The 27,218-nt window shown below is 33.8% G+C and overlaps 1 protein-coding gene across 7 annotated transcripts in view; it reads right to left on the bottom strand.

Moving 5' to 3' along the window:
- Adgrl3 (adhesion G protein-coupled receptor L3) overlaps positions 1–27,218 on the bottom strand; it is an 811,341-nt gene that overhangs the window by 515,338 nt on the left and 268,785 nt on the right. For all 7 annotated transcript variants that reach the window (XM_033758920.1, XM_033758923.1, XM_033758917.1 and 4 more), the window contains exons 3-4: positions 25,791–26,026; positions 7,587–7,790 (exon numbers count right to left, since the gene is read on the bottom strand). In XM_033758920.1, the coding sequence (XP_033614811.1) occupies positions 7,587–7,790; positions 25,791–25,845 (259 nt within the window). In that variant the 5' untranslated portion in view covers positions 25,846–26,026. The remainder of the gene's footprint in view (positions 1–7,586; positions 7,791–25,790; positions 26,027–27,218) is intronic.

Raw genomic sequence — 27,218 nt, 5'->3', positions numbered from 1 at the left:
TCCTTGGAATAAAGAAAAAAAAAGAATTATAAAAATATCTAATAACTAAGCAAATGCAAAAACAATAGCATATCATGAAATAAGAACTGGGATAATAGGATCAACTTACCTAAAGGTACTTATAAAAGAGAGAATAAATTAAAATACCTAGCCACTCCTGGCATACAAGTCCTGGAAACTTACATAAGTGGAAAATGCAAAATCTGAAAAGCATAGGTATAAACAATCTGTGAAAATCTGCACGGTATCTATCACCTGTGCTCCCCTTCCTTTTAATAAATAAGAACTGGGATAATAGGATCAACTTACCTAAAGGTACTTATAAAAGAGAGAATAAATTAAAATACCTAGCCACTCCTGGCATACAAGTCCTGGAAACTTACATAAGTGGAAAATGCAAAATCTGAAAAGCATAGGTATAAACAATCTGTGAAAATCTGCACGGTATCTATCACCTGTGCTCCCCTTCCTTTTAATTTTATATTTGGGCTAGGGATTCTACATATATAGTGAAATATATTCTCTCCATCTGAAATATACTTGGGATCTCTTTCACTTTTTTCACGCATTGTTTGAACTAATTAAAAACTGTAAAGAGACAAGGTATTTTTGAGTAACTGACTTTTTCTGAAAAGTATCTGCCATTGGAAGTATAAAGTTTGCCTCTCTGAAACATAGACACAATTCTCAGAAGATGGCAACTGCATGAATTAATGAAAATGTGAAATAAAATCCTCACCGAATTCTGGAAACAAACATTTTTGGGCCTAAATGTCACAGTTTTGTATTTAATTTCTTTGATTTGTAGTTTTGGTAAATCAAAAGTTTAATGGTCAAAATTATCATTTCACTATTCACATCTTTTTCAAATGTAGACATTAAACTATGATTTATGCAAACGAAAATCAAAGATAGGGTTTTATTACATTTTCCTAGAAATATTTGAAGATGAAACTGATGAAAACCTGTATTTTCAATTGATACATTCATTATTGGGGTATTTACACCCTATGGAAAAGAAACAGCATCCTAAAGAAACTCTTTGAACTTATGTTTAGGGCTACAAAGCATTTTTAAAAGGCTGAATACCTGGCCTATTTCTCTAAAGGCCTTTTACTTTTTTCTGGCATAAAAACAAAGCATGACCCTGGATGCACATAAGAATTCAGAAGAGTGATGTGGGAAGAACATATTTGCATATCAATTAGGCTGAAAGTCTTCTAAACTGGCAAACCTCACTGAAAGACAACAAACAAACGTGGACAGAAGCTTTTATCTGAAATAATATTACAGTGTCACATAAAACAAGATAGCTAACACAGCACTTTGAAGGCCGCATTATATTATTCTTCTGCAGTAAAAGTTACACATCCAAAAGGCTGAGCTTATAAAATAGAAGGTTTCTGTTGCTGGAGCAACCTTAATCTCTGTTTTCTGTTACAATTTCTCTCAGCTCCTTACCTCCCCACAAATTCCTAGCCTTTACCTACACACTTCGGGCTGCAATGTAATAAAAACACTAGAACCGACTTTTCTAAAGATTTAGGAACATAGAGAGTAAGAGAACAAGAACCTGACAGAAAGATAATTTATCACTAGCAACAAAAACAACACTATTAACATAAAAAGAGTAACAAAATCTCAGATCATCCAATGATGGTAAGTTAAATGAAATGAAAAATAAAAAATAAAAGCTATAGGAAGTAAACAGAAATTCTTTAGCCCAAAATATGTATCTGTCTACATACAATGCTGAGACACTCTAATTAAAAAGCAGAATTGTTTCCTTAAGAATAGGGGTAGGTAGGAGGGAAAGCAGAGGGAAGTCATCTTTATGACACTTGCTGAGCTTGAAGGGGAGTTAGGGAATACAGGGCTTTCTAACCAGCAAAAGTGACCAGGGTTGTGGCTTCTTTGAGAAAGTGATAAGATGCTTCTCTATCTGAGCTTTGCCAGCAGTACCCATCTGTGGGCTGCTGCACAGATGCCCCTTACACTCTCTGGTAAGTTCTTTGACTCATGGAGGTTGAGTGCCCATATGGCTGAAGAAAATGTAAGACGCGAAGGGATGCAACTTGTACTAAGTGTTGGTGTTCTGGCTTGTACAGATTTTAAGCACTCTCCCTTTACCTCTCTGAGGTTTTATTTATTGCAATGTCCGTGACTTTTCCAATGGGTACAGAAGACCTGGCTCCATGCCCAGTTCATGGTGCTACGAGGAGCCCAACAAATGAATCTTACCATCCTCACCCTGACCACAGTTGTTTATTGGACACCACGACATGTCAAATTATGTGGTACTTGCAAATGTGATCTTGGACCTATAGCTCAGAGCACAGTTTTATTTTCAGGACTCTTCTACAAGGAGAACATCACCCATTTCCTTAAGATGAATCATCAATTTAGAGGCTTATCAAAGAGATGTTATTTTAATAATCAGCTTTAATTAAGCAAGAGATTAATCAAGGTTCATCTCTGAGGCATTCTCAAAAGACACATGGAGATGACTTTTCGTTCTTATTTTATTGCAGCATGTGGTGTGTTTGTTACATTGTTAGTGAGAGCAAATATGAATAGTCCCCAGCTTCTTTCTGGAATTTGACAGGAAATTCTGTGCCAGAAACTGTACAAATAGTATCTCTAGACCTGCACAATGGTAAAGCTTCATTATCAATTTGTCCTGAAGTTTAGGCTTGGGAGCTGCCTGGAGGTTGAATGAAGCACACATTTGGGTGTACCTGGGTGGGTCCTGGAGGCAGGACCTCAGGAGCCACAGCTGGACCCTTGCCCTGTCCTCTCTGGAGTTGTTCCCTGAGCGGCTTCGAGCCTCCTAATACTACGCAGTTTTGCTCCATCGTGCCCTTCCACCGTGACGTTCTTGTTTTTTGCAGCCATCTGAACAGGAACTGAAAGAATCCATGAGCCAAATTAAACTTCTTCTAAACTGTGGGTGTTTCTTTCTCTTTTTTTTTTTTTTCCAGCAACAAGAAAAGTGGCTAACATAGTCTAAGAGGACAGAAGAGCTCAAAACTCAGGTCTAATCTTGGCTCCAGCATAATCCGGGTAGGTGTCACTAGGGAATAAAAGGATTGAAAGAAAATCCTGTCAGGCTGCAGCTTAGCTGTCTCTTCATCTTCACAAGCATCTTCTCCGTCCTAGCTAGGCTATGTAGACAATCTCTCTGCGTGCCCTGCAGAACTCTGTGTCCCAGTGCTGCCTCCAGTGCATGCTACTCTGGTGTGGGCCCTGGACTAAGGAAGGTCTAGCAAGGTGATTCATTAAATAAGGAATATCGATTTAACCCATGAGGGTTAAATTCCTTTTCTTGTTCACCTGAATTTAAAGGCTGAAACAGCTAGTGCCAATGGGTGGTGGCTTCTGTGAATTAGCAGAATGGTGTACAATTGAAACCGCATCCCTTGCACTGACATCGAGGAGAAAAAGCCTTCAGAAAGATAATGAACAGGAGAACCAGCAGGACAGAAAAACACACCAAGGAAAACAACCAAGCAACTCCCTGGGATTATTTTCTAATCTCTAGAATCTGAGCCATTCCATTTGCATAGAATTTATGTATTCTTCAAATATTATTTCAACATTTAGCACCCCAACTCTGATACATATGTGTAAACAAGTGACACAAGTTTGCCTTTTGAAAAATTTTTTGAAAATTTTTTGCCTTTACCTCTGTGGTACAGATAGAAGGTATCCTCTAGCAAGCATTCAACACATTACACTCTACTTTGTCTATTCCAAAAGACTCCCTGAAAGATCAGAGTCAGGGAGTTCTCCATCTTTGCTTTCCGTGTAATGAGGATAGTATCCAGCATCATTCGTACTGAAACTATGTCATTGGAAAATTAAAAGTGTGCAAGAATAAATAAGGAATGAAGCAGCTTCCATATTTAGTAACATGGACTAATTTTAAAGGCCGATGTAGTTTAAAATAAACAAAACTTAGAGATTTCTCTTTGTTTATAATTATCATAATTATTCCCATTCATAAATATTAAAATCTAAGAAAGATGGGATAATAAAGCTATGGAGGAATCTGAAATGATTTTCCAAAAGAACTGACAGAATTCACAAGCCTCTTGTAGTAGCGTCGAGGCTTCTACAAAAGCAAATTTTAAATAAGAGTAGGGTAGAGTGTTCAGACTTCCTGTCATGCCTGGAATGCTTTTGTCCGCTTTCCAAGAACAAGGCTGAATGAACCTGGCAGCCCATATGTGGTCAGTAGGAGGGGTATTCGTAGGTCCTTGGAAGGAACTTTCTATGTATGCACATAAAGATCACAAATAAAGCAAAGAATAAGCTGATTTTAAAAAATTAACATCCTTTTAGTTTCTAGGGAAAGTCTAGATACCTAGTCATTAGCTGGGCAATCTGCCCTCTGAGTTCCTTTGCCTTAATGTGCAAAAAAGAAACCTGACTGGAGATTTGTTTTAATTCTTTATGCTTTGCTGCTGTACCGTGAAGTCCTAATTTCTGTGAATCCAAATACTCATTAACTCTCAAGTGCTATTAGCTATCAAGAGTCAAATGAATTGAATAGAAAAAAAGAGCAAAAAGTCATTTTAAACCAACAAAAGGGGCTTTGTTTTGTCATTATGGCTGTTTTTATGGAGCCTGTACTTTCTTATTTGGCTCTCTGTAGAAAAAGACGAGATTAACATTTAAAGGTAGTATCAATTTTATTTTTAAGTCAAAGCACTGATTGCATTAATATTTAGCCTTCACTACTTACACTTATTATTGAATCTTACATTCTTTAGTCGCTCCATTCTAAAATAGACCTTTTGTTTTGAGAAAGGAGGAAGGGAGGAAGTTTGTGTTCACTAACATTTTTGCTTTTGAATTCTTCTATGTCTTTCCAACTTAATGAGCTCAAGATAATGTGACTCTCTTACTTCAATTTCATTTTTAATACCTGTCCAAGCCCTTTAGTTATAGGTACACTCAGGAAAGATTATGCCTGCAATCTTTACTCACTCTTCTTTATTCTTTCTACAGAGAGTATTCACATGTGACCTTTATTGACTGGGTCTCCCTGATAAAACTCCTTTGCATAACAGTAACTTTCTAAGAGTATAGGTTCAGCATGGTTCTATAAACTCCTGTGATATCATATGACATTTACCTTTGTCTCCATTTATGAGATCCCCTGAAATCTGCCTAGCACTTTCACATTTGCCTCATACTGTCACTAAGACCCAGAGAAACCCACCTGAGAAATTTGCACTTCCTGTTCCTATAACTTTAGGCTCTACAGAGTACATGTCCTTCTTTTCAATTGTGTGTGTACTGGAGAGGCTGGAATGCTCTCATGAGGTAAGTAAGACTCACTAAACCTAATTCTAGAGTTACTACCATCTCTACATATTTTGGACTTCTGATGCCATGTTTTTAAAAAAGAGATTATCATAAGGGTCACTGCTACAGAATGTAGGCAAGAAGAACTAGGTATGGAACTCAGTGCTTATGCAAGTATGTCCATATTTGGTGACAACTATGATTGCAAAATTGCAGAATCTACTTCTCAAATGACACAGAAACCATGTATTCATAGACTTCTGGGAAAGAATTTAGGTCATCCTCAAGTAAGTCACCAGAGGAAAGGTTACTCATGGGTGCAGGGAAAAAGAGGAGAGAAAAAATGTCAATAAATTATGAAGAGGGGATAAACAGGAGAATGAGGGAAGTAAAGATGATCAAAATGTAGTATAGATGGTATGCGTGTTAATTTACCAAGATTGTGTATAATATATTTTATAAATATATTTTTATATATTTCTTCAGTTTTCCTGTTTGATAGAAAAAACATGATTTAAAAGGACACTGTAACTTGTCATATCATAATAGTGAAAACTAAAAGCTAGGGATGTAGAAAAATCGTACTGAGCTATACAAATTGAGGCATGGAAAGGGGCTGTGTAGCACAGTGACAATGCTTGCCTAGCATGTGTGAGTCCCCAGGCTGCAAGCTCCCACACTTAAAACTAAAAGCCCACGAAGTGTTTAACTTCAGCCAACTTCTCAGTAAGAGTTCTATAGGAATGAAAAGTATTCTGATATTCTGAATTTTTGTCAAAAGACAGAATTGTCCACAGTTGTGTAGGCCTGTTAGTTACTGACTTAAACATTTGTAAGAGCTATTCATGAAACTTAAAACATGATTTCTGACTCTCTTCTTCATTGCACTAGGGATTCTGATGAATATATATTCAATGGAGTAGGTTTAACTTTATATATCCATAAAGTATATCCTACATATATATTCAAAATATACAGTGAATGTGTAAATTTAAAATATTGCAGTAAAGATGCATTACTACTAGTTTTTCACAAATACTCCTTCTTGCTTCCTTACTACTATACTTATCCCAGCATGCTTGCCACTTTCTGATGCAGTTCTGGAAGTCTTCTTTCATGAGTATCTGTAAGAGGTATGATTAAAAAAGTAATGAATGTGCTGCCAAATGCCATTCAAAGAAATGGGAGAATTGTAAAAACACTATGGTGTCCTCATTAACCTTATTCACTGGATCTGGCACCATGGGGCGTCTGGCTCTTTCCCAGAATCAAAGTGACCATGAAAGAGAAACATTTTAGAAATGTTTTTAATTGATTCAGGACATGGTGACAGCTACAACAGCACAACTAAAGTGAGTCACAAAAGAAAATTTCCAGAAGTGCTTTGGAAAGTGGCAAATGGTGAATTCTGAGAGGGGAAGCCGCTTTAGGGGATCCATGGTAATACGTATTACACTCTACATTTACTCTATATTTATTTTCTCCAAATACATTTTCGGGTGTGGAAGATAACAGTAGTTTGTGCTAAGACTCTACATTCATGGTTCCTGACTAAATCCTTGCCCAACCTTTTCCATATCGTGGCTCACAAAGAAAATTACACGTTATATTCCCTGGAAATTATAAGAATAAGAATGTACAGGGTTTTATGAGGAAAAATATATTGCTCAAATCCTACAGAAAAACAAAATACAAAGTATTTAGGAAAATATTTAGTATTGGAATTTATGCAATTGTTCTATGAAATTCTTCAGTGGTTTCAAGAGCTGGGTGCCATTCAACGTACTTGCCAGCTGTGAAAGCAATATTATTAAGTATTTTCCAACATTTTCATAAGTATATTAGGTTGTTTCATAATCACAGCTTTTCTATTAGGTTTTATGATTTAAATAAATATACGCAATTCTTAAATAAGATGTCTTTCTCACAATCCTTTCAATACATTGCCGTTTTCAAAGAAGCAGATGATCCGAAATATGAAAGCTTATCTTGTACAGCCTTTAAATTTTTACAATGGTTGAAATTGTTGCTAAAAATAATTTAAAATTCCCCACAATAATGCAAGCATATTTCAAATCCAATCAAAAATTATAGACCAATTATTTGTAAATGAAGATGAAGCTCTAATATAGAACAGGCATGCATTATTAAGACCGACTAGGATACCGAGAGCGGAGACATCAGCCACAGATAGAGGCAGACAGTGAATAGATAAGACACATTTGAGGCACTGCCCAGCCACCCCCAGCCCTCTCTCCCACCGCTGGCCGCACCTTGGGCTGCAATCTGTGCTCCTTGGGCACCTGGTCCACGAACTCCTCTGGCAGCTCCTCGGGGCCCTTGTCCACGGTGAGCAGCGATGCGCTCTGCAGCTGGCTGCTGAAGGAGATGTCCGGGTGGCACAGCGCCTCCTGGGCTGCGCTCAGCGTGTCGCAGTGGAGCAGCAAGGGCTGGATGTCGCTCACTGTGCTTGGCACCTGCGGGGACCGCAGGGCGCACCATCAGACCCACACAGCTTAGCCAGCTCAGGGCAGCCCTGGCAGTCTGTTCCCAGCGCAGCGCCCTGCTACAGGTTACAGGCTCAGGACTCCAGCCACCCGGGGCCCTCAGACAACCCTGGACAGGAGGGATCCACCTCTGGACATTCGTGTAACACGGGTCTACTCAAACACTATTCTATCTCAGAATAAAAAGAAAACTCCTACTGACTGATCCCAACGCTGATTACAAAATGGAACACAATTACTGAAAGGAGAGTAAGCTAGCTACCTGAAAAAAGATGTGTTATTTATATTTTTGTAGTCACAACACTCTTGATACAAATTATGAGCACTGATATCTACATAAGAGTAAATAAAATATTGGTCACTGAATTCAACTTTTACACAAAACAACTTGATAAGGTAATGGGTAAAGAAAATTTCAAAAGGTGATTTTTTTGTTATTTATTTTGTTTTGTTCTGTGTATAGTTACACTTACATGGAGGTTTTATATTTATTTATATGTTTTCAGCTTATTTAGCTGACTTTTTTGAAAGAGATTAAGAGCTGTGATGGATATTAAAGTGAAAAGGATATACATACATTTTTCACCATTTATATACACAGTGGTTTTACTGACAAATGGTACATATTACATAAATGAATAAATATGGAAGACCAAGACAATAATGATAAAATAAAATTATACACATGTGATTTTTAAATAATTAACAAAACAGTCATACATTATATACTATGAAAAACAGCTATTTAAGTACAGGGATTTTTGGTAAATAAATACATAAAGTACATATTTCTCTACACTAACTAAAATTTATTTAATAAATAGGAATTATAATGAAAATGTACCTACCAAAAGAAAGTAAAATATTTTACAAAGGAAACCTTGCTCTACCCAACTATTTTAGTATATTATAACATGTATGTTTAAAAAACACATTAATAACACAATATGATTATCATTAAACCACAGATAAATTTTAAAAATTATGTAAGAGAATTTTATGATCATCATTCTAACACGAGATTACACAGTGGTACTATAATGTGTTGCTTTATAGATTTACAAATTAATACTATAATAATAAATAAGAATGAATATATCCCTTCAAATCATATGAAATGACATAGATAGCTCTTACAGGAAAATAACTTATATTTGATATCTGTTCATCCATATAAGTCTAAGGTAGTGACATCTTCTCCTTAGTGCCCAAAATGACAATGTGATTTTAACATACTTCTATATTTTAATATACGTCTACAAAAATGCATATACACACATTTCTCTAACATTATGAAAGAACTCTCTGGAATGAAATAGAAAGAAATTAGCAAAAGTATAGAAAGGTATGTTATTTTATAAAATTATATTATAATAAAGTTGAAAGATTTTATCCTTCATCAAGTTCACATATATGCGAACTTGGAGTGATGGAGCTTATGCTTACTGTTCTTTCATTCAACAAATATTTATCAAATGCCCATCAGGGGTCAGGAACCTTTCTCTGTGCTGCAGAATGTGGTGAACAAAAGAAACCACATGCATAACTTAATGAATCATACATCTAACAAGAACAATAAAGTATACACAAATAAGTAAAAGAAAGTTCCTGTAAGATGTGACTACTCTACACAAAATTTAAACAATACAATATATAAAAGCTGCATCACTTGAGGTTTAAAGAAGACATCCGATACTGAGAATTCAACCTCAAATTAAAAAAAAAAATCTGACATGGGGGTAAAGAGTAGTAGAAAAGAGCAGTCTAGCTATAGCAATAACTGCATCACTTGAGGTTTAAAGAAGACATCCGATACTGAGAATTCAAGCTCAAATTTAAAAAAAAAAATCTGACATGGGGGTAAAGAGTAGTAGAAAAGAGCAGTCTAGCTATAGCAATATGACTATGCTAAAAAAATTAGCACAGTAGCTAGGCATGGTGGAACATCTCTGTAATTCCAGCTCTCAAGAGGTGGAGGCAGGATTGTCACAAGTTAAAGGCCAACCTGGAATACATATTGAGTTCAGGGTTTGGCTGATCTACAGAGCAAGACTGGGAACCCTGACAATATATAGACGGATGGATGGATGGACGGAAGGACGGACAGACAGACACAGCACAATGGCCAATATAGGCACAGTGGTCAAGGGAAAAAGTCTGGAATGACTTCAAAGAGTAAACAGTAACCAGACCATAAATTTAATAAACCAGAGTCAAGAGTTTAGTGTTTAAAGTACCTGTCTAAGATATTTAATAAAACTCTTGGGAAGAAAGAGTAGGGCAGAGAAAGGAAAGACAAAAAAGGAACAATGATCTCCTATGAAATCAAGATCAAATTTCAAGGAAAGATCAATTTCTAGAACAGCTAGAGAATGACAATTGACTTAAGTGCATATACAGTGGAATACAGCATCTACAACAGTGTCTTAACTCAGCAAAAGAATCATGGCATATGTAAGAAATAACAATGTGCTTTCAGCAGAACTAGACAATGAGCTCTTGGGGAACTTGAAAAATTAGATTTGGATTGCAGAAAAAGTATTTCACCAAGGGAGGTGGATAAATGAAAAAGATCAACTTTTAAGTTTAACTTTTGATGTATTCCATTAAACCTAAGGTAATTTATGTGTCTACAGCTAATATTCATTTAAATTCTTCTTTTCTATTTCATAGGAAAAGCCAGAGGCACTGATAAAAACTGGAAGGTTCCTATGTACTCTTCACATGGACAAGGATTATTAGGACAGAGATCGCATTTTTTGTCTAAAAACATCTTCTATATGCTATACCTAAGATATTGTGTGCCTTCTGTAAATATACTTGTCTTCTGTATCTATTAGAAAATATATATTTTTAGAGTCTCTGTCTAAGCCAGTTGTCCTTGAACTTGTAATCCTCCTACCCCATCTCACCCAACAAAAGTAAGTCTTCAATGAACATCACAGTTAGGAGTCTCGTATTCCACTAGAAGCATGGAAACTTATGCCTGGAAAAATTCCTCCAGCTCCCTTGCTGGGTAATAATTTCTATACAGCATCCCTGCTAAACATCTCCCAAACTTCATGTGAAGAAGCTATGACAAAAAACCGCAATCTGTGCCTGGGGCACAGTTGCACTTGAAACAACAAGATTTCTCATGTCAAGGAAGGTGACAGGTCTACACCCTGGCATTCTCCACCCACTGGTTTACATTCTACATACTGGCTACAAAAATACATCGTTACTCCTTGAAGGTATATATTTCTCTTCAGATGTCTGAAAACAGAGTTGGTAATCTGGTTGTCTCTTGCCTTCTCTAGACCCTTAAGAAGAAAATATTTCTCAAAAGTAACAATGAAAAATATCACCAACATATTATGGCATTAACTGGAATTTGAAGGCATCCTGCTTTAAAAGTCCCCCTCTTACCCTCACTGAAGAATACAGTTTCAAACTCTGTTCTATGCAATTTGAGGAGATCTCAAAGAAAATTTTGGTTCTGGGACCAGAAGTGATGATAAACCCAATGTATCTTATGCTTTCTTAGTAATCTTCACAGAAAAACTTCTTTTTCTTTTGAAAATTACATATCTAAGACTTGTTTTTTTTTTTTGTTCTAAGTCTGAATTGTGTTAATCACAGAAAATATTTAGTACTCACTATAAGTGGTGTGTTACAGCTATATTCATATCTTCCATGCAATGATTTCATACTGAGATACTTTTTATAGTTTAAGAGATGAGGGAAGAGGGACGGAGGGAGTTAAAGAAAAAAATTAGAAATATCAAGTACGTGTACTAACTCCCCATGTAATCATTGTATACTACAAACAAGTACAAAATATAAAAATAAATGATACAAAAATAAACACTTTGATTCCACTCTCCTAGTAGGCAAGCATGAGATATAAAAATTACCATTTTAGTACATCTTAAATTGATCAAAATATTTATCCTATATTCATGTATAATTTCCCAAACACCAAAGACCATCAGATTATCAAAGTCTCAGAATGTGTTTGCACTAAAATAAGACATAAGAAAAGGTAAAGTATTAAAGAAGTTAGCAGTTTTAATAGTAGTACCAAAATTTTCATATTATCTGTAATACAGTAGATTTACATAAATACTAGAATATCAGAAATAAATGTTGCAAGCTTTCAGAGATCAATATTGATTTGTAAATGATAAAATAATTAAGCATGTTTTTTTTTGTTTTGTTTTTTTTGCTTTTTATCTTCTCCCTAGATGATTAGCTAATGTATTTCAGTCAACTAACTATTCATCTGCTCCCTCCAAACAAACAGATACTGGTTCACATTAGTGTGCTTGAAATCTAAACAAAATACTAGGGTGACAAGCTAAGGTACTGCTAAGACAAAAGAAATGCCAATGAGACAATATATGAGCATATATATCACAGTTATAAGGAATTTTATTTATATAAACCAGGATTTTTCTGAAATTCATTTACTGGTTTTGTTTTTAGGTAATAATTTACCCCTTGATTAGCTAATTATGAGCCTTCTAAAGTTAAATATGTACACTAATATAGGTATGATCCCAGCTTATGTAGGATTCAATTCTTTCAAGTTATCTCTGGGGTGTGAGGTGCTCAATTTCCTGTACATAACCTGCCTAACCTTTTGTTCAAAGTATCCTCCTTAGCAGGAAATTTTCCCTTGTGCTTAGGCTGATTACTATCACTCTTCCCATATATGTAAAAGAACCATCAGCTTTTACAATATTTCCTTTCTACTTTCTACTAAAATTTACTTAAAATTCTACATTTCTTTTTACTTCTGTAGTCTAATCACAAATAACATTGCTTTCCTCTTTAAGTGACAACTTAAGAATTTTAATTATTTTATTATATTTCGATTCATTCTCAATAAGCTACTTTGGTCGATTCATTTCTATCTTATGTTACAGGTTTACAAAATAAGGTAAGTGTTCAGTGGGTTATAAAGATGTTTGTGCAAGCCTAAGAGATGACTAAGAAAGTTTAATTTGAATTTATTTCCAGCAACAATTTGAAAGATGTCATTACATGTTTACATTGATGGCTGCGAGTCCATTTTTTCATCTCAAAATTGCTGCTACTGTTACTATGATTCACTAGTTTGTTCAGCGTATTCACTGAACTACCACAAGCGAAACTACAGCTAATTGGAAAGTGCCATGATAAAAAAATTATATTACAATAGTGCCAACAGCAAATGATTCATTGATATTTGGATGTCTATCTAGAAAGGAGAGAAAAACTGTTGCTTTCATTTCCTATATTGTAAATTAACATCTTGTTACCTTATACATACTGGAAAGAGTCTTTGCTCCCCAAGTATCTTTCCTGATTTTTCCATAGCTGAGTAGTAGTAATCTCTCACACTAGTCCAATTAAAGCACCTAAAGTTGCTACTAGGTAGAAATTACAACACAGAAGTTCTAAAACAGAGAGAAATTTATGTTTCCATTCTGGGTCATTAGTGACAAATTTTCCTTCTGTGTATAATCAAGCAACATTCACTGTTGATATGGATTTTATTTGAGTCAACATATGCCTAAACTGTTTCATTAATAGTTGGTTTGCCCTAAGTGAGCAATTTGCTCTAAGACTAAGTTCTTCTCTTTCCTTCACAACATAGGCTGATATATTAAAATATATAAAAGAAGATTTTATCAGAAGACCAAAGAAGCAAATGACAAACGTTTCACAGGACATGCGGCAAGCACTTGGCTGGGAATAGAACAGAAAGGAAATTCAGTTTGTTGTGGTAAAAAGCAAAAATAACCAAATTTTAAAGACTACTTTTCAATTGGCCTTCATACATTTTATATATGCTATAGAGGGGAAATTGTCACACATTGCAATTGTTACTGAAGTTGTAATGCTCTAATGTAAATATTTCAAACACTTGTGAAAATAAATAAGCAAAATTTCTGTTAATGAAATAATTATATAGAAATTTAGCTTTTTAACAGAAACCTGATTTATTTTCATTCAAATTAAACAACAAGAAAAAAATATATATGTGTGCTATCAGAGAAGAAACTGATTATAAATTTTAGTTTTTTACATATAAATACCTACATCTTTGGAAACATAATTTAAATAAACTTAAATGTGGGCCGGGGATTTAGCTCAGTGGTTCAGTGGCCTGCCTTGCAAGTGCAAGGACCTGAGTTTGATGCCCGGTACCACACACACACACACAAACACACACACACACAAAAAAAACCAAAAAATAAAATAAATAAACTTAAATGCATGGTAATACGAATAAAAATTTGGAATGTATTATTTGTATAATAATGACTTTGTCCTTCTTCCCGTTTCAGGAATATTAATTTTTAAATGGTATAGAAGATGTGCTTTCAGAAGGACAAAAGTAAATATGTTTACTACAAGCTTTTTTTTTTTTTTTATCCAATGAAATGATGAGCTGTGTCTGTTCTCTCTCTCTCTTTTTTTTTTTATACCTAAGAATGAACTCAGAACCTGTGCTTGCAAGGCAGGCAGTGGAGCCAGTGAGCTTAATCTGCTGCCCAACTACAAGTATTCATAACTGTTGTAATGGGGAACTCTTCTTTCCTTACACTACCAATTACACTTAAAATGCAGCAAAACAAGCAAACAGAATACATATGTTGACAAAAATCTGCTTTATTAGTGACTCCTGTCCCCCTATTCTAAGTTATTCATAACTGGCATCTCTGAAGCTAGTTTAAAATGAATGAGAAGACTTTTTTCTATATTTTCATAGTACTAAGAGATTTTTATCACCATTTCTCAACAAAGACACAAAAGGAATTCCTAAATATTAGTGAATAACACAGCAACTATATTAATAGGATCAAATATCAGAAAGATCAATTACATTATGTTGGTGTTATAGACAAAGTGAGATTATTATTGGACACCTAGTTCTCAAATTCAACATGGTGCTTTTATATCTGTCTGCAGAGGCACACCATAAGCCTGTCAACAGCAACCTGTAACCTATAACTGACCTGGGCTGCCACAGGTATTCCAACCACCCACCTATTGTGATCAATCCAAAAAGCCTCCTCAGAAGTCACTGGACCATGTTTCCGGGGGGAGAGCGTGCAACCAGTCTGTTGCTTTAAATTTTATGTCTTATTTGTCTTCATAATTAAATCATAAGTTTGCATGGTTTTTCTAACTTCACTATCAAAAAGAGAAAAAGAAGAAAAAAAAATCACTGCTAAATAGTTACCATCACTGTTACTTTGCATAGAGAGCTACAGTAAAGAATGGTCCTGATCTAATTCAGGTAATGTTTATGATCACTACTTTTGTGATATTTCTAACAGCTTGGAAAGAATCGGTAATGTGTGAAAACAGACTGTTTGTTCTTTTTATAAACATGAAGGCTATTTTTTCTTCATGTACACGATCTAATCAGCTGGATCATTTTTCCTCTTGTCATCTGTTACTCTCTAAGGCAATAACAAAATCAATCAGCTTTAAAGTCATCTGAGTCCAAGAAAAAGAATGAAACATTAGAAAATGCCATTTAAATTTTGCTTATTTTTATCTTTTTATTTAACAAAAATAATGATTTTTTTTCTAATCTAGATCACTGAATTTATCTCTTTTCACTTCACCTAAGACTAATGATATCAAAGTGAGGGTATGTCTGTCAATGGTGAAGAAATTTTTATTGGGGTTATAGTCTAGTTAAAATCCACAGACTTGATATCTGAATAGCTTTCAACAGCCCTTACCACATTTTTGAATGCTGATCTAAGCTTAAAACATTCATTTGTGACTCTTTAATGACTTACAGTCCAGTGGGTGAGTCCCAAGCAAAAGATGTATGTTTATACAAACGTGTAGATTCGTAATTAGGAAAACTGTCGCATTTGGGCATTAAGAGTACACAATCTGGTCTCTGAAACACTGTAGAAAGTAAGTGACCCCAAAATAGTGTTTTATTTTGACGTATTCTTGCTATGAAGTTAATTTCTTTGTTAGATCTAATTCCTAAAGTCATGTTTTAATGACCTCATCACCTCTGGATTAAATGCACGAGGTTAGTTGTTTTGGCTAGGATCTTTGTATGCATTATTTTACTTAATCCTCCTGCCATAATGAATTTAGCCTAATTACCCCTCCTTCATTGAGGTAGTTAAGATAATATATTTTGAACATAATGGGACTGGAATGACATAACTAAGGCTACACATCCTTCTATTTCATCTAATAAGAATTTACAGATTAGGGTTTGGATGACAGAAATGTCAACTTGTGGATTTCATATAGGAAATGCATTCTAAGTAACTTGAAGCCATCCTCCATGGTTTCTTCAAAATGGGGGAGCTGTTCTGGATAAACATTTATAAATCATTCATTATCTTCATCTCTCTCCCAATCCTTTCTTCCCAAGTAGTAATATTTTCATATCAGTTTATAATAAGTTTGTTAGATCCTTGCAATATAAAACCTCAGCTTCTCTGCTGGTTCTGTCTTCATTTGATTTTTAGATTTAAAAATGTGAAGTTGAATCCAGGGGGCACTGGTATACAACAGGTGAATTTGATGGAGCTACAAAATTGCATAAAATTCTTGAGCTAAAAGAGGCAATTCAGTAGTTCGCAGGGCAGAGTAGAAAAGGACAGATTATGCAAATAAAATTTACAACTCAATTTATAGCTTGAAAATGTAATAATTAAATTTAGAGATAAAATACAAATAAAAGAATTTACAAGATGTGGAAGGACAAGAATTTAGACTGGACCAAAAGGAGAAACTTTTTTGGCTACCATAGGTAACATTTAATACCCTTAATCATTTCCTTAAAGGAAGAGCAATTGGAATCCAATAGTAGAATCTGATAAATTATCTTGCTATTTCATATTTACTTCATCGGTATAGAGTGCTCCTATCAGAATGAAGGTTCAATAATTGGCAATTACTAGTTATCATCATTATGATAACAGCCTGAAATAATTAACAACTTTTCAGATTTGATTAGAAAAGTAAAAAGGAAGTGATAAGGGTCGACAAATGCTAAATGATCTAAACTAAACTAAAATAGGTGTGATTAAGTGGTCAAATTTGGGCAAAAAGTTTGTCTTTGAAAATGCAGCCTGACTAACTCTAAAATTTAAATATCTTCTAATCATATTTTCCAGTCTTTTCTTTTCTTTTTTTTTTTTTTTTGGAATGGGGATCAAACTCAGGACCTTTCACTTGTGAGGTCCCTGGCCCAATTTCCAGTCTTTTCTAAAAAAAGGTATTTCTATAAAGAACATTTGTAACTTAACAATAAAAAGACAAATAGCTTCATTATAAATCAAAAAAGCACTAAATATCATTTCTCCAGACAAAATATACAAATGGTCAATCAAGAGCACTAAGAAGATCAACATGCTATACATTAGAGAAATGCAAATCAAAACCAACTTGGGCTGCACTTCACCTCTGCCAGGAGGTGAAATAAGGAAACTCAGTGAGAAGGGCCAGGAAAGACTGGTGATATTAGATGCCTCATAATGTCTGGACTGTGAAAGTGTTCAGTCTCTTTGGAACACAATCTACCAGTTTATCAAAATGCTAACTATACAGTTTTCATAAGAGTTAGGATTTCAACTACTAGGTGTATACTTAAAACAAACAAGAACATGTCTGCACAAAAACTGCACATAGAATTTCAAAATAATGTTATTAATAACAGACAGATTTAGAGGCAAGTAAAAATTTCTATCAACTGGTAAAATACAATGATTTATCTTCATATGATGGAATATTATCCTGCAATAAATAATTAAGTACTGACACATGATTAGTACATGCATAACTTTTAAAACATTATATGAAGGAAAATGAGTGAGTCACAAAAAATCACATATTACATAGTTCTGCTTATATGAAATGTTCAGAATAGACACATCCATAAAATAGAAGTACTGGTTGCCATGGCAAGAGGAGAAAGGGAAACAAGTGTGACTGTTAATATGCATGAGGTTTCTTTTTGGGGTAATGTTGATTTTCTAAAGTTGACAATGGTAATAGCTTTATAACTATATGTATTTCTAAATTCACTGAACTGTATACTTTAAATGAATGACCTTTATGAAATGTAAAAAAATCTGTATAATCTTTGTTAAAACCCTCTATTATCCATATTAATGAGATTATTGCATTATATCAATCAAGTCATTATATTTTAAACCACATGTTATTTTTCACAAGGAATATCTATTTTCCTTATTAAGAAAGAACTCCATTTTTTCAGTCTCTGGAATAAGACCAAGTTTTATTTCATGGAGATGAGAGAAGAAATCAACTTCCGTTCATCCAAGCATACCCACTAAAACCTTCCATCGGAATGTACAGAGGACTCCACCATCCTTTGAATAAGTTGCTATGACCCTCAAAATGACTTCTGAAGCTGCCAGCCATTAGACGGGGTCTCCAAATAATTGTGAGCAGTTACCTGACTCTGTCACACATAGATATTCTCCTCTTTCTCTCCCTCCCTCTCTCTCACTCTCTCTCTCTCTCTCTCTCTCTCTCTCTCTCTCAAAATACTACCTATTTTGTAATGTTTTGTGAGCAAGAAACATTTTTTGTTAAAAATGGAGATCAAGAAAGGCAACTCAAAGTGTTTTGCCAAAAGTTTCATAATATATAATTTAAATTATATGTACAAACACACACACACACACACACACACACACACACACACGATTTAGACCCTACCTGACTTCCTCTTTTGTCCTAGACTTCTGACATTTCTCAAGAGCCACACCTATCACTTTACAAGTCAAATACCAATTGCAGTGTGGCTTTAGAGATCTCCTTCTACAACTGATCAACTAGCCAAATCATTCATTTATTTACTTAGGGTATTTTTGAGACAAAGTCTTGGTATGTGGTACAGGCTGGCCTTGAATTCACCATGCAGCCCAGGCTGGCCTCAAACTCATTGTGATCCACCTACCTTAGCCTGCTGAGTGCTGGGACAACAGTCATGAATCACCATACCTGGTCATTTTATTGTTAACTATTGCACTTTTGTAATACATAGTTTATGTATGTGGCTAAGTACTTTCTTATTTTTAACTTTTCATTTTTATTAACTTTCCCCTAATGTAAAATAAACATGTTTTAGAATAATTTTGTTGAGATTCTACACAGAAGTGCTCATATTGGAATTCTGAACATAATTTATAAACTATGAAGGGTAATATGAAAATATTTTTAAATTTTCCATATTCAGTTGGTTCATTCAAGAAAATGGTATACTGTACGTCTTCTTTTATAATTCCTAGTAAAGAGTTTTCCTCTCATTGGTTCCTTACATTTCTTATAACACATAAATTTCTCTGTTGTTTTGACTACAATCAGATATGTACATGTGTGATTCATATATGAACTCAAACCATTCTCATTAATTCTGAGTAAAAATGTTTCTTGATTTTTTCTGAATCCATCATTATACCACAGCAAATAATATCTCAATATTGAATATTTATTCTTATTTATGTTTTGTTCATTATCATAATAACCCAAACCTATGGAATTATTTTGACAAACTGCAGTAATAAGAAACAAAGTTAAATTTTATCATTTATTACCACTCATTTAAGATATCCATTAACTAATAAAAAAGCAATTCTTTTAATTCTCAAATTTTATCTATGGGTACAAAAACAATGTCAAAATTTACAAATAAGCATGTTTCTTCAGTGTGTTATATATTAAGGTAAAAGAGCTAGATTTTTCAATATGGTTTAAAATATAATGTTAATTGAAAATGAAAGATATAAATATAGTTAATATAAAATATGTAGATGACTATAATAACAAATATTAAGTCATGGGCTTAGTAAATTTTTATTGTCTGATTTAAATTTTTATGAGCATTACTTTGACAATAATTACACTAACAAAGGTATGTACAAGACAATATTTTTGTACTTGTCCAGTAATCTCCAAATTTTATTTTGGAATATTCAAATTAACACAATATATAAAGTGTGTAGATGACAAACACTGAAAGCTTATTTACAAATGCCAATTTTTGTACAAACTGTATTTATTATTTTTGAAATTGTAACTATAAATTTCAACTATATTTCCCTTTCAATTCTTAACTAGAGTAGCTTACTTGACCAAATCTTTCCTATTTCACTGGTGTTTTTTGATATGAATAAATTTTCTAAAAACATAAAAAATGCTTTGCACTACTATAATAAGATACAAGGGAAATAAATTCAAAGGAACAAATAATTATTCTTAAAATTTGCTCTCAATTTACCAATTAAAAATCTGAAAAAAGTGGAACAGACTACCCTCACTTTTCTACAGTGCTTTCAATTGTAAAATTAAAACAGGTAATAATTTCATGTTTACATGGAAAACCAATGACATTGTTTCCTATTGCATGCCAATGTTTTTATTGGCTTTATTAAAGAATAACTCACCAATTAGAATGAAAGAATAAAGAAATGTAGTGTAGCCAATTACATGAAATTATAAATGAGAAAACACCAGTCTCTCACTGAAAATGAAGATAAATAGTAACAAAGGAAAAAGTGATTTTATCACACATATATTCATTCAACTTTTAAAAATTCTATCAATGTTATATGTATGACTATGCTAATGCTATTAGTCCAAATCAACCCAAGAAAGAGGAAAGCTGAGATATATTCCAACCTCTCATATAGTCATAATAAATAAAATCTAAATATAAGAATATGGTATTATACCCTCAAGTGTGTGTGTGTGTGTGTATGGAGTACACAGAAACAAAATTCATACAGGCCATGTTTGCAAGGATAAAGGAAACTGAAATCATTTTCCAATTACTAACCTGAACAATGTATTCTGAAAGGTTATTAAACAAATTATTTATTATAAAGCACTGCTATCAGCCATTCTATCTGTAACTTACACTGTGACATTAGACAGTGCGGAGTTTACAATGTATTTTGAAATTAAGTACAAACTGGCCAATGCAAATGGAGCTGGATGTGTTAGCAGCAACCTCATATATCAGCACCTCTTTTTTTTTGTGGTACCAGGGATTGAACTCAGGTCCTTGTGCTTGCAAGGCAGGCCACCAAACCACTGAGCCAAATCCCCGGCCCATATATCAGTGCCTTGACAAGATTTTTTTTTGTACTGCAGATATTACAAGTTACCTAGGCTAGCAAACATCATAAACATTTCAAGGATGACTCATTTCTAAAAATAACAAAGTTGGGCTGGGGATTTAGCTCAATGGTTCCAGTGCCTGCCTCACAAGCACAAGGACCTGAGTTCAATCCACGGTACCACCCCCAAAAATTTTTTAAAAATTAAAATAAAAATAAGAAAGTCAAGCTGAGCATAGAAGTCAATGAGGCTTTTTCACAGCTAATAAAACATGTCTTCATCGAGAGAAATATATGATAAAATGCTCTGCAATAAAATGTTTTCAAGCTTCATACCATGTTAGAAATTTAAAACTGTGTATTTTTTAAATCACTGACACATTCAATAGTGGGGCAATTATAAATAATAATACCCAAAAGGAAAGTACTCAAAACCCAATAAACACTATATCTATATGCATTTATAAGTGTTTTATGCATAAGAACTATTTAAGCAACTTCTTGACGATAACAAAAGCAAATCAGCCTGTAAAGTCCATTGCAACTCTATGACAGAGTTGAAGGAGAAAAGTATGCGTAAGTTCCTCCTAGAAAAAAATGTTTAAATCTTTTTGCTGTGAATGTGCTCTAAAAATAGCGTTCCCTTTTATTCACAGTGAGTGTTAATGATCATGTTTTCCACCTTCAAAGGTTTGATTTGGTTTTTAAGTGAACTGTAACTAAGCAGATATATGGCTAAAATATCTGACGGTCACAGTTACCTCACAAACTCTCAAACATTGGGATTTTACGGAAAGGCACACCAGAGACAGATCTCCCAGCCCAAAGTCCCACAAATAACCTTGATAAACCATGAGAATGAGCCCCAGGAACTCACATTTTCAGCTGGTTATTGTTCTTCACTATTCTTTTCCCTAGCTCCCAAGCACATCACAACAGTAAAGAGAAAGTTTTCATTTCAAAGACTAGTGAGTGCATTAGTACAGCAAAGAACTGGCCATTGCTTTCACCGTTTCTCTTCATTTTTGCCACTTCTCATTGCATTGTAAGTATAGGTTTTATGGCTCCACCGAAAGGAACACAATCATGGAAAACAGAAAATACAGGAGTACACAGAGACATAAAATATGAACAGATAAACATAGAACCAAAGACATTTCCTAATGTAAAAAACTGTGTATGTATATAATGACGATAGACTGATTATTTTTGTTTTCCTATTCAGAACATCAGCTAGTCTAGTGCAATGTGGAGATTATTCAACTAACATGAACACTATAGGAATTAGTTCTTTAGATTAGTTTTCAATTCTATCCATGTAGAGACTGTGTAAAAATCTACCACTTGACAATTATTTACTATCATAAAAGTGATTTAAGCATCCCTCCATATTGATATTTTTGTTCATGTACTAATCATATCGATAATAGCTTTATTTACATATGAGCATTTAGCAATTTCTACCTAAACTTGAATACCAAGGTTCAAGTAAAATTTGTTTAGTTTTATGTTGAGAATAAGGATAATTACGTATTTTTCTTAGTGCTCAAAAGTTTATCTCTAATAGATGGCAAATAAAATGAAGGGGGGTGGATGACCTAGCAAATGCCAACTATAATAAAAAGTTACACACATGTCCCATTCACTGATTAAAATGACTACAAGAATTTTCATCTTACAGATGGAAACTAGTCATACAAAGTTTTGGGTACTGTATGCAGTTTTAGGAAAGAAATAGAGGTCTTTTCATATCCTTGGCACTGGGGGCAGTTTTCTGGCTCAATTTTCTGCTAATAAGAAATAGGATTTCAGAGCTAGTAGGTGGCACAGCTGGAATTTTACTTCCCATCTGTCAGACTTCAAAACCCTCTCAGTCTGTCTGAAGAACAAAGAAGAGGGAGGTGAGCAGTGCTTCTGCCTCACTTGCTCCAAATTAACAGGAGAGGTAAGAAGAGATTCTATGTAGAGAAAAACCAGAATTGGACCTCTAAAGCACCAAGACCAGAGCTCAGGAGTCCAGGTCTTTGATTTTAAATTCCCATTGTATCCCTTAGTAGCTGTGTGACCTAAGTCAAGTTACCACCCACTGAGCACCTCAATATTTTAACTGTAAAAAGATAGTGATAATAATGATAATAAAAACAAATAATAATAATATTCAATTTTTGTGAGGGTTAAGTAAAACAATATATCTGGGGACTCTGGCCATAAATCAATACTTAACCATTTTTATTTGCTCAGAGTAAAGCATAGATGTTTAATTCATTTCTCACAAAAGTTAATTCTCAGTGATCAGAAGGCAAATAAAACTGGACATCTCAACAATGAAAAAGGAGATGCCATGATAGGGTGACCCAAAAGCAAAAGTTCTATAGCTGTGACACATATTTTAACTGATATAGAACTTTTCTTCCAGAGTTCAGGTAAAGCATTAGTTCTTTAAGACACAATTGATAGAACTCTAAACTATTAAATAACTTCCTACACAAAGCTATTCCTATATAAACTATTATAAACTTCCTATATAAACTATTAAAACTTCCTATCCTGTTGTATTTCAGCACTTAATCAAAGGTATATTTTTCTACTTATTTAAAGCTGAGTTCTTAATGGTTGTGCATGAATTTCCTTATTCAAAAGTTATAAGTGGTATCACAAAGCGTAAAAAGAAAGCTCTCTAGAAAAGATAGAAAACCAACTTTCCTTTGTTCTGAGTAAAGTTTAAAATTGTCATAAAACCTAACAGCAACGAAGTTTATGAATAGAAAACTCATTATTTAGTTGTGGTGGTTCAAAATCACGATAATGTTCAGCAGCCTAAATAAAACTGAAAGGATTACTTTAAGCTTTTATATCAAAACATTTTATATACTGTAAATCTTCTGTGTGTCCAATTATAACATTAGAGTTTTTAAAGTATTTAGGTAGTTTGCAGAGTTACCTGGAGATATTCCAAGTGTTTATGGGTTCAATACAGACTACCCAGTTCCCAAAACAAGAGCTATGGTCTATGGCTGAGACGTGTTTGGGGACCCCTGAATGCAAATGAGGTGTCAGACTTAGATGACCAGAAATTTCAGCTCCTTATTAGGTACTCTTTCCTACAATGTGTATTTCTGCTAATTTTAACCAACGTCTTTAACAGGGGTAATTTTAAATTGGCCATGTGAACATAAATTGTTTATATATATTTTTTTTTCTCAGTGTCAACATCAAGTGAAACAGTACTCGTGGCTGGCTACTACAGGTTGCTATGATTTATTAAAACAAAAATTAACCAGATGTACAGGTAGTATGATAAAGGAAATTAACATGTTCTAAGACAATATTGGTCATGCATAGAGCTAGATTATTTTCAAATATATTATTTCTTTAATTCTCAAGATGATCTTATAAGGTATGTCTTGTTTTGCTTTTTAAATTAGAAAATCTAACTTGAATCATCATAAAATATATGGATAAGTAGAAAAACATTTGTTTAAAGTGATTTTGTATTGTCCTTTATATCATACATAGATATTTGTGCCCATGTGTGGGAATCTATAAGTGTGCATCAGTCATATGAATTAAGAAAAACTTGTGAAATTGTTGAAAAATTTACCATTTTAAAAAGATGAATAAAAAATGGAATTTTATTTGAATGGTTAAAAATATCTGTACTTTAGAGTGACTCATTAGAACAAAATATATTAAATTAGGAGAGATTTAGAGGGAAACTCCAAAAGACAGATCAATTATTTTATCCAGTTTTTATAATGACAGCAGAATGTAATTCATGTTGAAACTTAGGAACACAGGCAAATTTGGAATTGCATCATTGGGGAACTACAGTGGCTTTCTCTAGTGAATTAAAAACGTAAGAGCGGTAAGAGACTAAGATTTTTTTCAGCTGCTTGCTGTACTACAGTATTCCGAAACCTCGTGAATGGTGGCAAAGGCAGCCATTTGTCTGTCTTCACTGTGCTCGCCACCAATATCCTCCTTTCATACCATTTCATCTTGCTTCAAAGCCAATGATAATTAGCAGAAAACTTTAAATTGTGACGAAAGACACATACAGGCTCAAATTTACTAACTTTCATAGAAATTAAGTGAATATTATATTGTCGTACAAAACACAATGCTTCCATATTAAATCTTTATGTATCTTATAAAAGCTGCAAGGGTACCTAATTTCTAAACTATTGTATTTGTGGCATAAAAAATAAAGTCTAAATGAACAAAGCGAAACAAGTCTAAATAAACAAATCTAGTGTGAATGTGTTAACATCGTTTCTATAAAAATTACCTTTGTCTAAAAAGTGAAAAGCATATGTTCATAACTTCCTGAGGTTTTTTTCATTGAAATGTATAGGAGAAAAACAATTTCCCTTTAATAAGAGGTTAAAGATTGTGTGTATTAAAAATTGAGAAGGATAACAAACACTCAAAAAAATGACTTCAGTCTAGGAAAGCAGACTTTCATTATTTTTAAACGTTTGTGCTGACTGCATTTAAAATGGTTTATAAGGACAAGAATATGCAGCCAAAAATTCAACATAATTGAAATAATTACTAGAGGAGATGAACTTCCATAAGTGGTATAAACAGAAGAAAGCATACAAGGGTGTTTAAAAAACAAGCAAAACCCATCAGTGCCACATACATTTCAATAACTTTAGGAAAAGGCACTTTAAGAAATCTGAATGAAAAGTTGTAACTATTGCAGTTTAAAGTAATAGCACTATTATACTTACTCATATTAATGCATGGTAAGCAAAAACTATGAAATCTCAGAGCCAAGATTCCAGAGAAAGGGTCCGAGGTACGAACACGTGAGACAACGCAGGACATCACACAAAAGCTGAATGAAAGACCTTACCATGAACTACTGGTGCTGAGAGCATCGTGAAGGTCAGGAGCTGTAATGGCCACATGGCTGTGTGGTTGTTGTTGGAGTTTCTCAGGGATGAGTGTTCCAGGTATGAAACAAAATAAGTATATTTCTGGTTCCTCCTCTGTGTTCCAAGACAGATGATTTTAAAAAAAATGAAAAGATTCAACGCAAGAAAGGAAATGTCCTCAAAAGTGGAAACATCAATATCCCAAATCTGCAATCTGCAAAAAAGATTAAAAAAATGGAGGAGGAGATGTTATTAAGTGGATATATTCTCATCTTAGTTTTTGAAGCATCCTTTTATTTTCTGACTAAAACATGTTTTTCTCCTGCCTTCTTCATCTTCATGAGCGCAAAATTATATGTAAGACAAGTAATCTGAAAGCTGTTATTCACTTAAAAGAGTGTTTACACTAACACCAGAATGAAAGAATTCTATGTTGACACTGAACAAATTAACATAAATGTATGATTTAAATATATAGAAGGAGATTTGAGGCTTACTTTGTACAAGTATTTTTCAGAAACATAATTTTTACTAACACTAGAATGGTAAATTTCCACTCATTCTTATTGCTATAAAAAGGTTTGATAATGAAAGTTAAGTGCATCTTTTACTTTCACTTCAGAATCTTACACTCATTCAGAAATTAGTCTACATATTACAGAAATAAACTAAACTGTTTTTCTATGTATCACTTGTATGTGATCATAGATTTTTGTTTACAAAGGATGCTACTTTTAAGTCTTTTTATACTTTTAATTTTTTGACAGGGCTGGGGATTAAACGCAGGGCATTGTGCATGGCGGCCAAGCACTTCACTACTGAACTGTATTGGCCCAAGATGTTATATCTTTGTTTGAGTAAAACAGTGACGGCCATCCTTTTAGGGCTTTCAGTGATAACAAACAGCCTGAATACTGAAAATTCTAGACAAGTTATTGCCTAAATAATATATACAATTACAAACAAAAGTTTCTTTTATATTAGTCTAGACAATGTATTTTTTAACAGTAAGCATATAGACACAAACTGAACTGAAATGCAGATCAAACAGGATGATCTCACTCAATAGAAGTCTATTGAGTCCCCATTGATATACAAAGCACTATAGTACGAATACAGGATAATTACCAAGTAAACCATGCATCTTAAACACTACGATGTTGAAATTTAAAATGAAAAACCTTGCATAAGATGATAAATGTTTTAATAATGCTGAATAAAAGTGTTAAGTATGTGTGAAACATTAAAAATCTTAAGCATGAAGAGAGTAATTTTTCTAAACCAAACTCACATATTGCCTGTTCTTAAAGTTTGCATAGATACACATTAGGAAGCCAAAGTACTAATCCAAATTAGAAGGCACTATCTTTCCCATCACCCCACTCCTTTTTTTTTTTTTTTTTGTT

The sequence above is a fragment of the Fukomys damarensis genome, unplaced genomic scaffold, assembly GCF_012274545.1.
Source record: "Fukomys damarensis isolate Sample0158 unplaced genomic scaffold, DMR_v1.0_HiC HiC_scaffold_35, whole genome shotgun sequence".
NCBI classification, from domain to species: Eukaryota; Metazoa; Chordata; class Mammalia; order Rodentia; family Bathyergidae; genus Fukomys; species Fukomys damarensis.
Note: the sequence above shows the minus strand (reverse complement) of the source record. Positions and strands in the feature narration are given on the sequence as shown.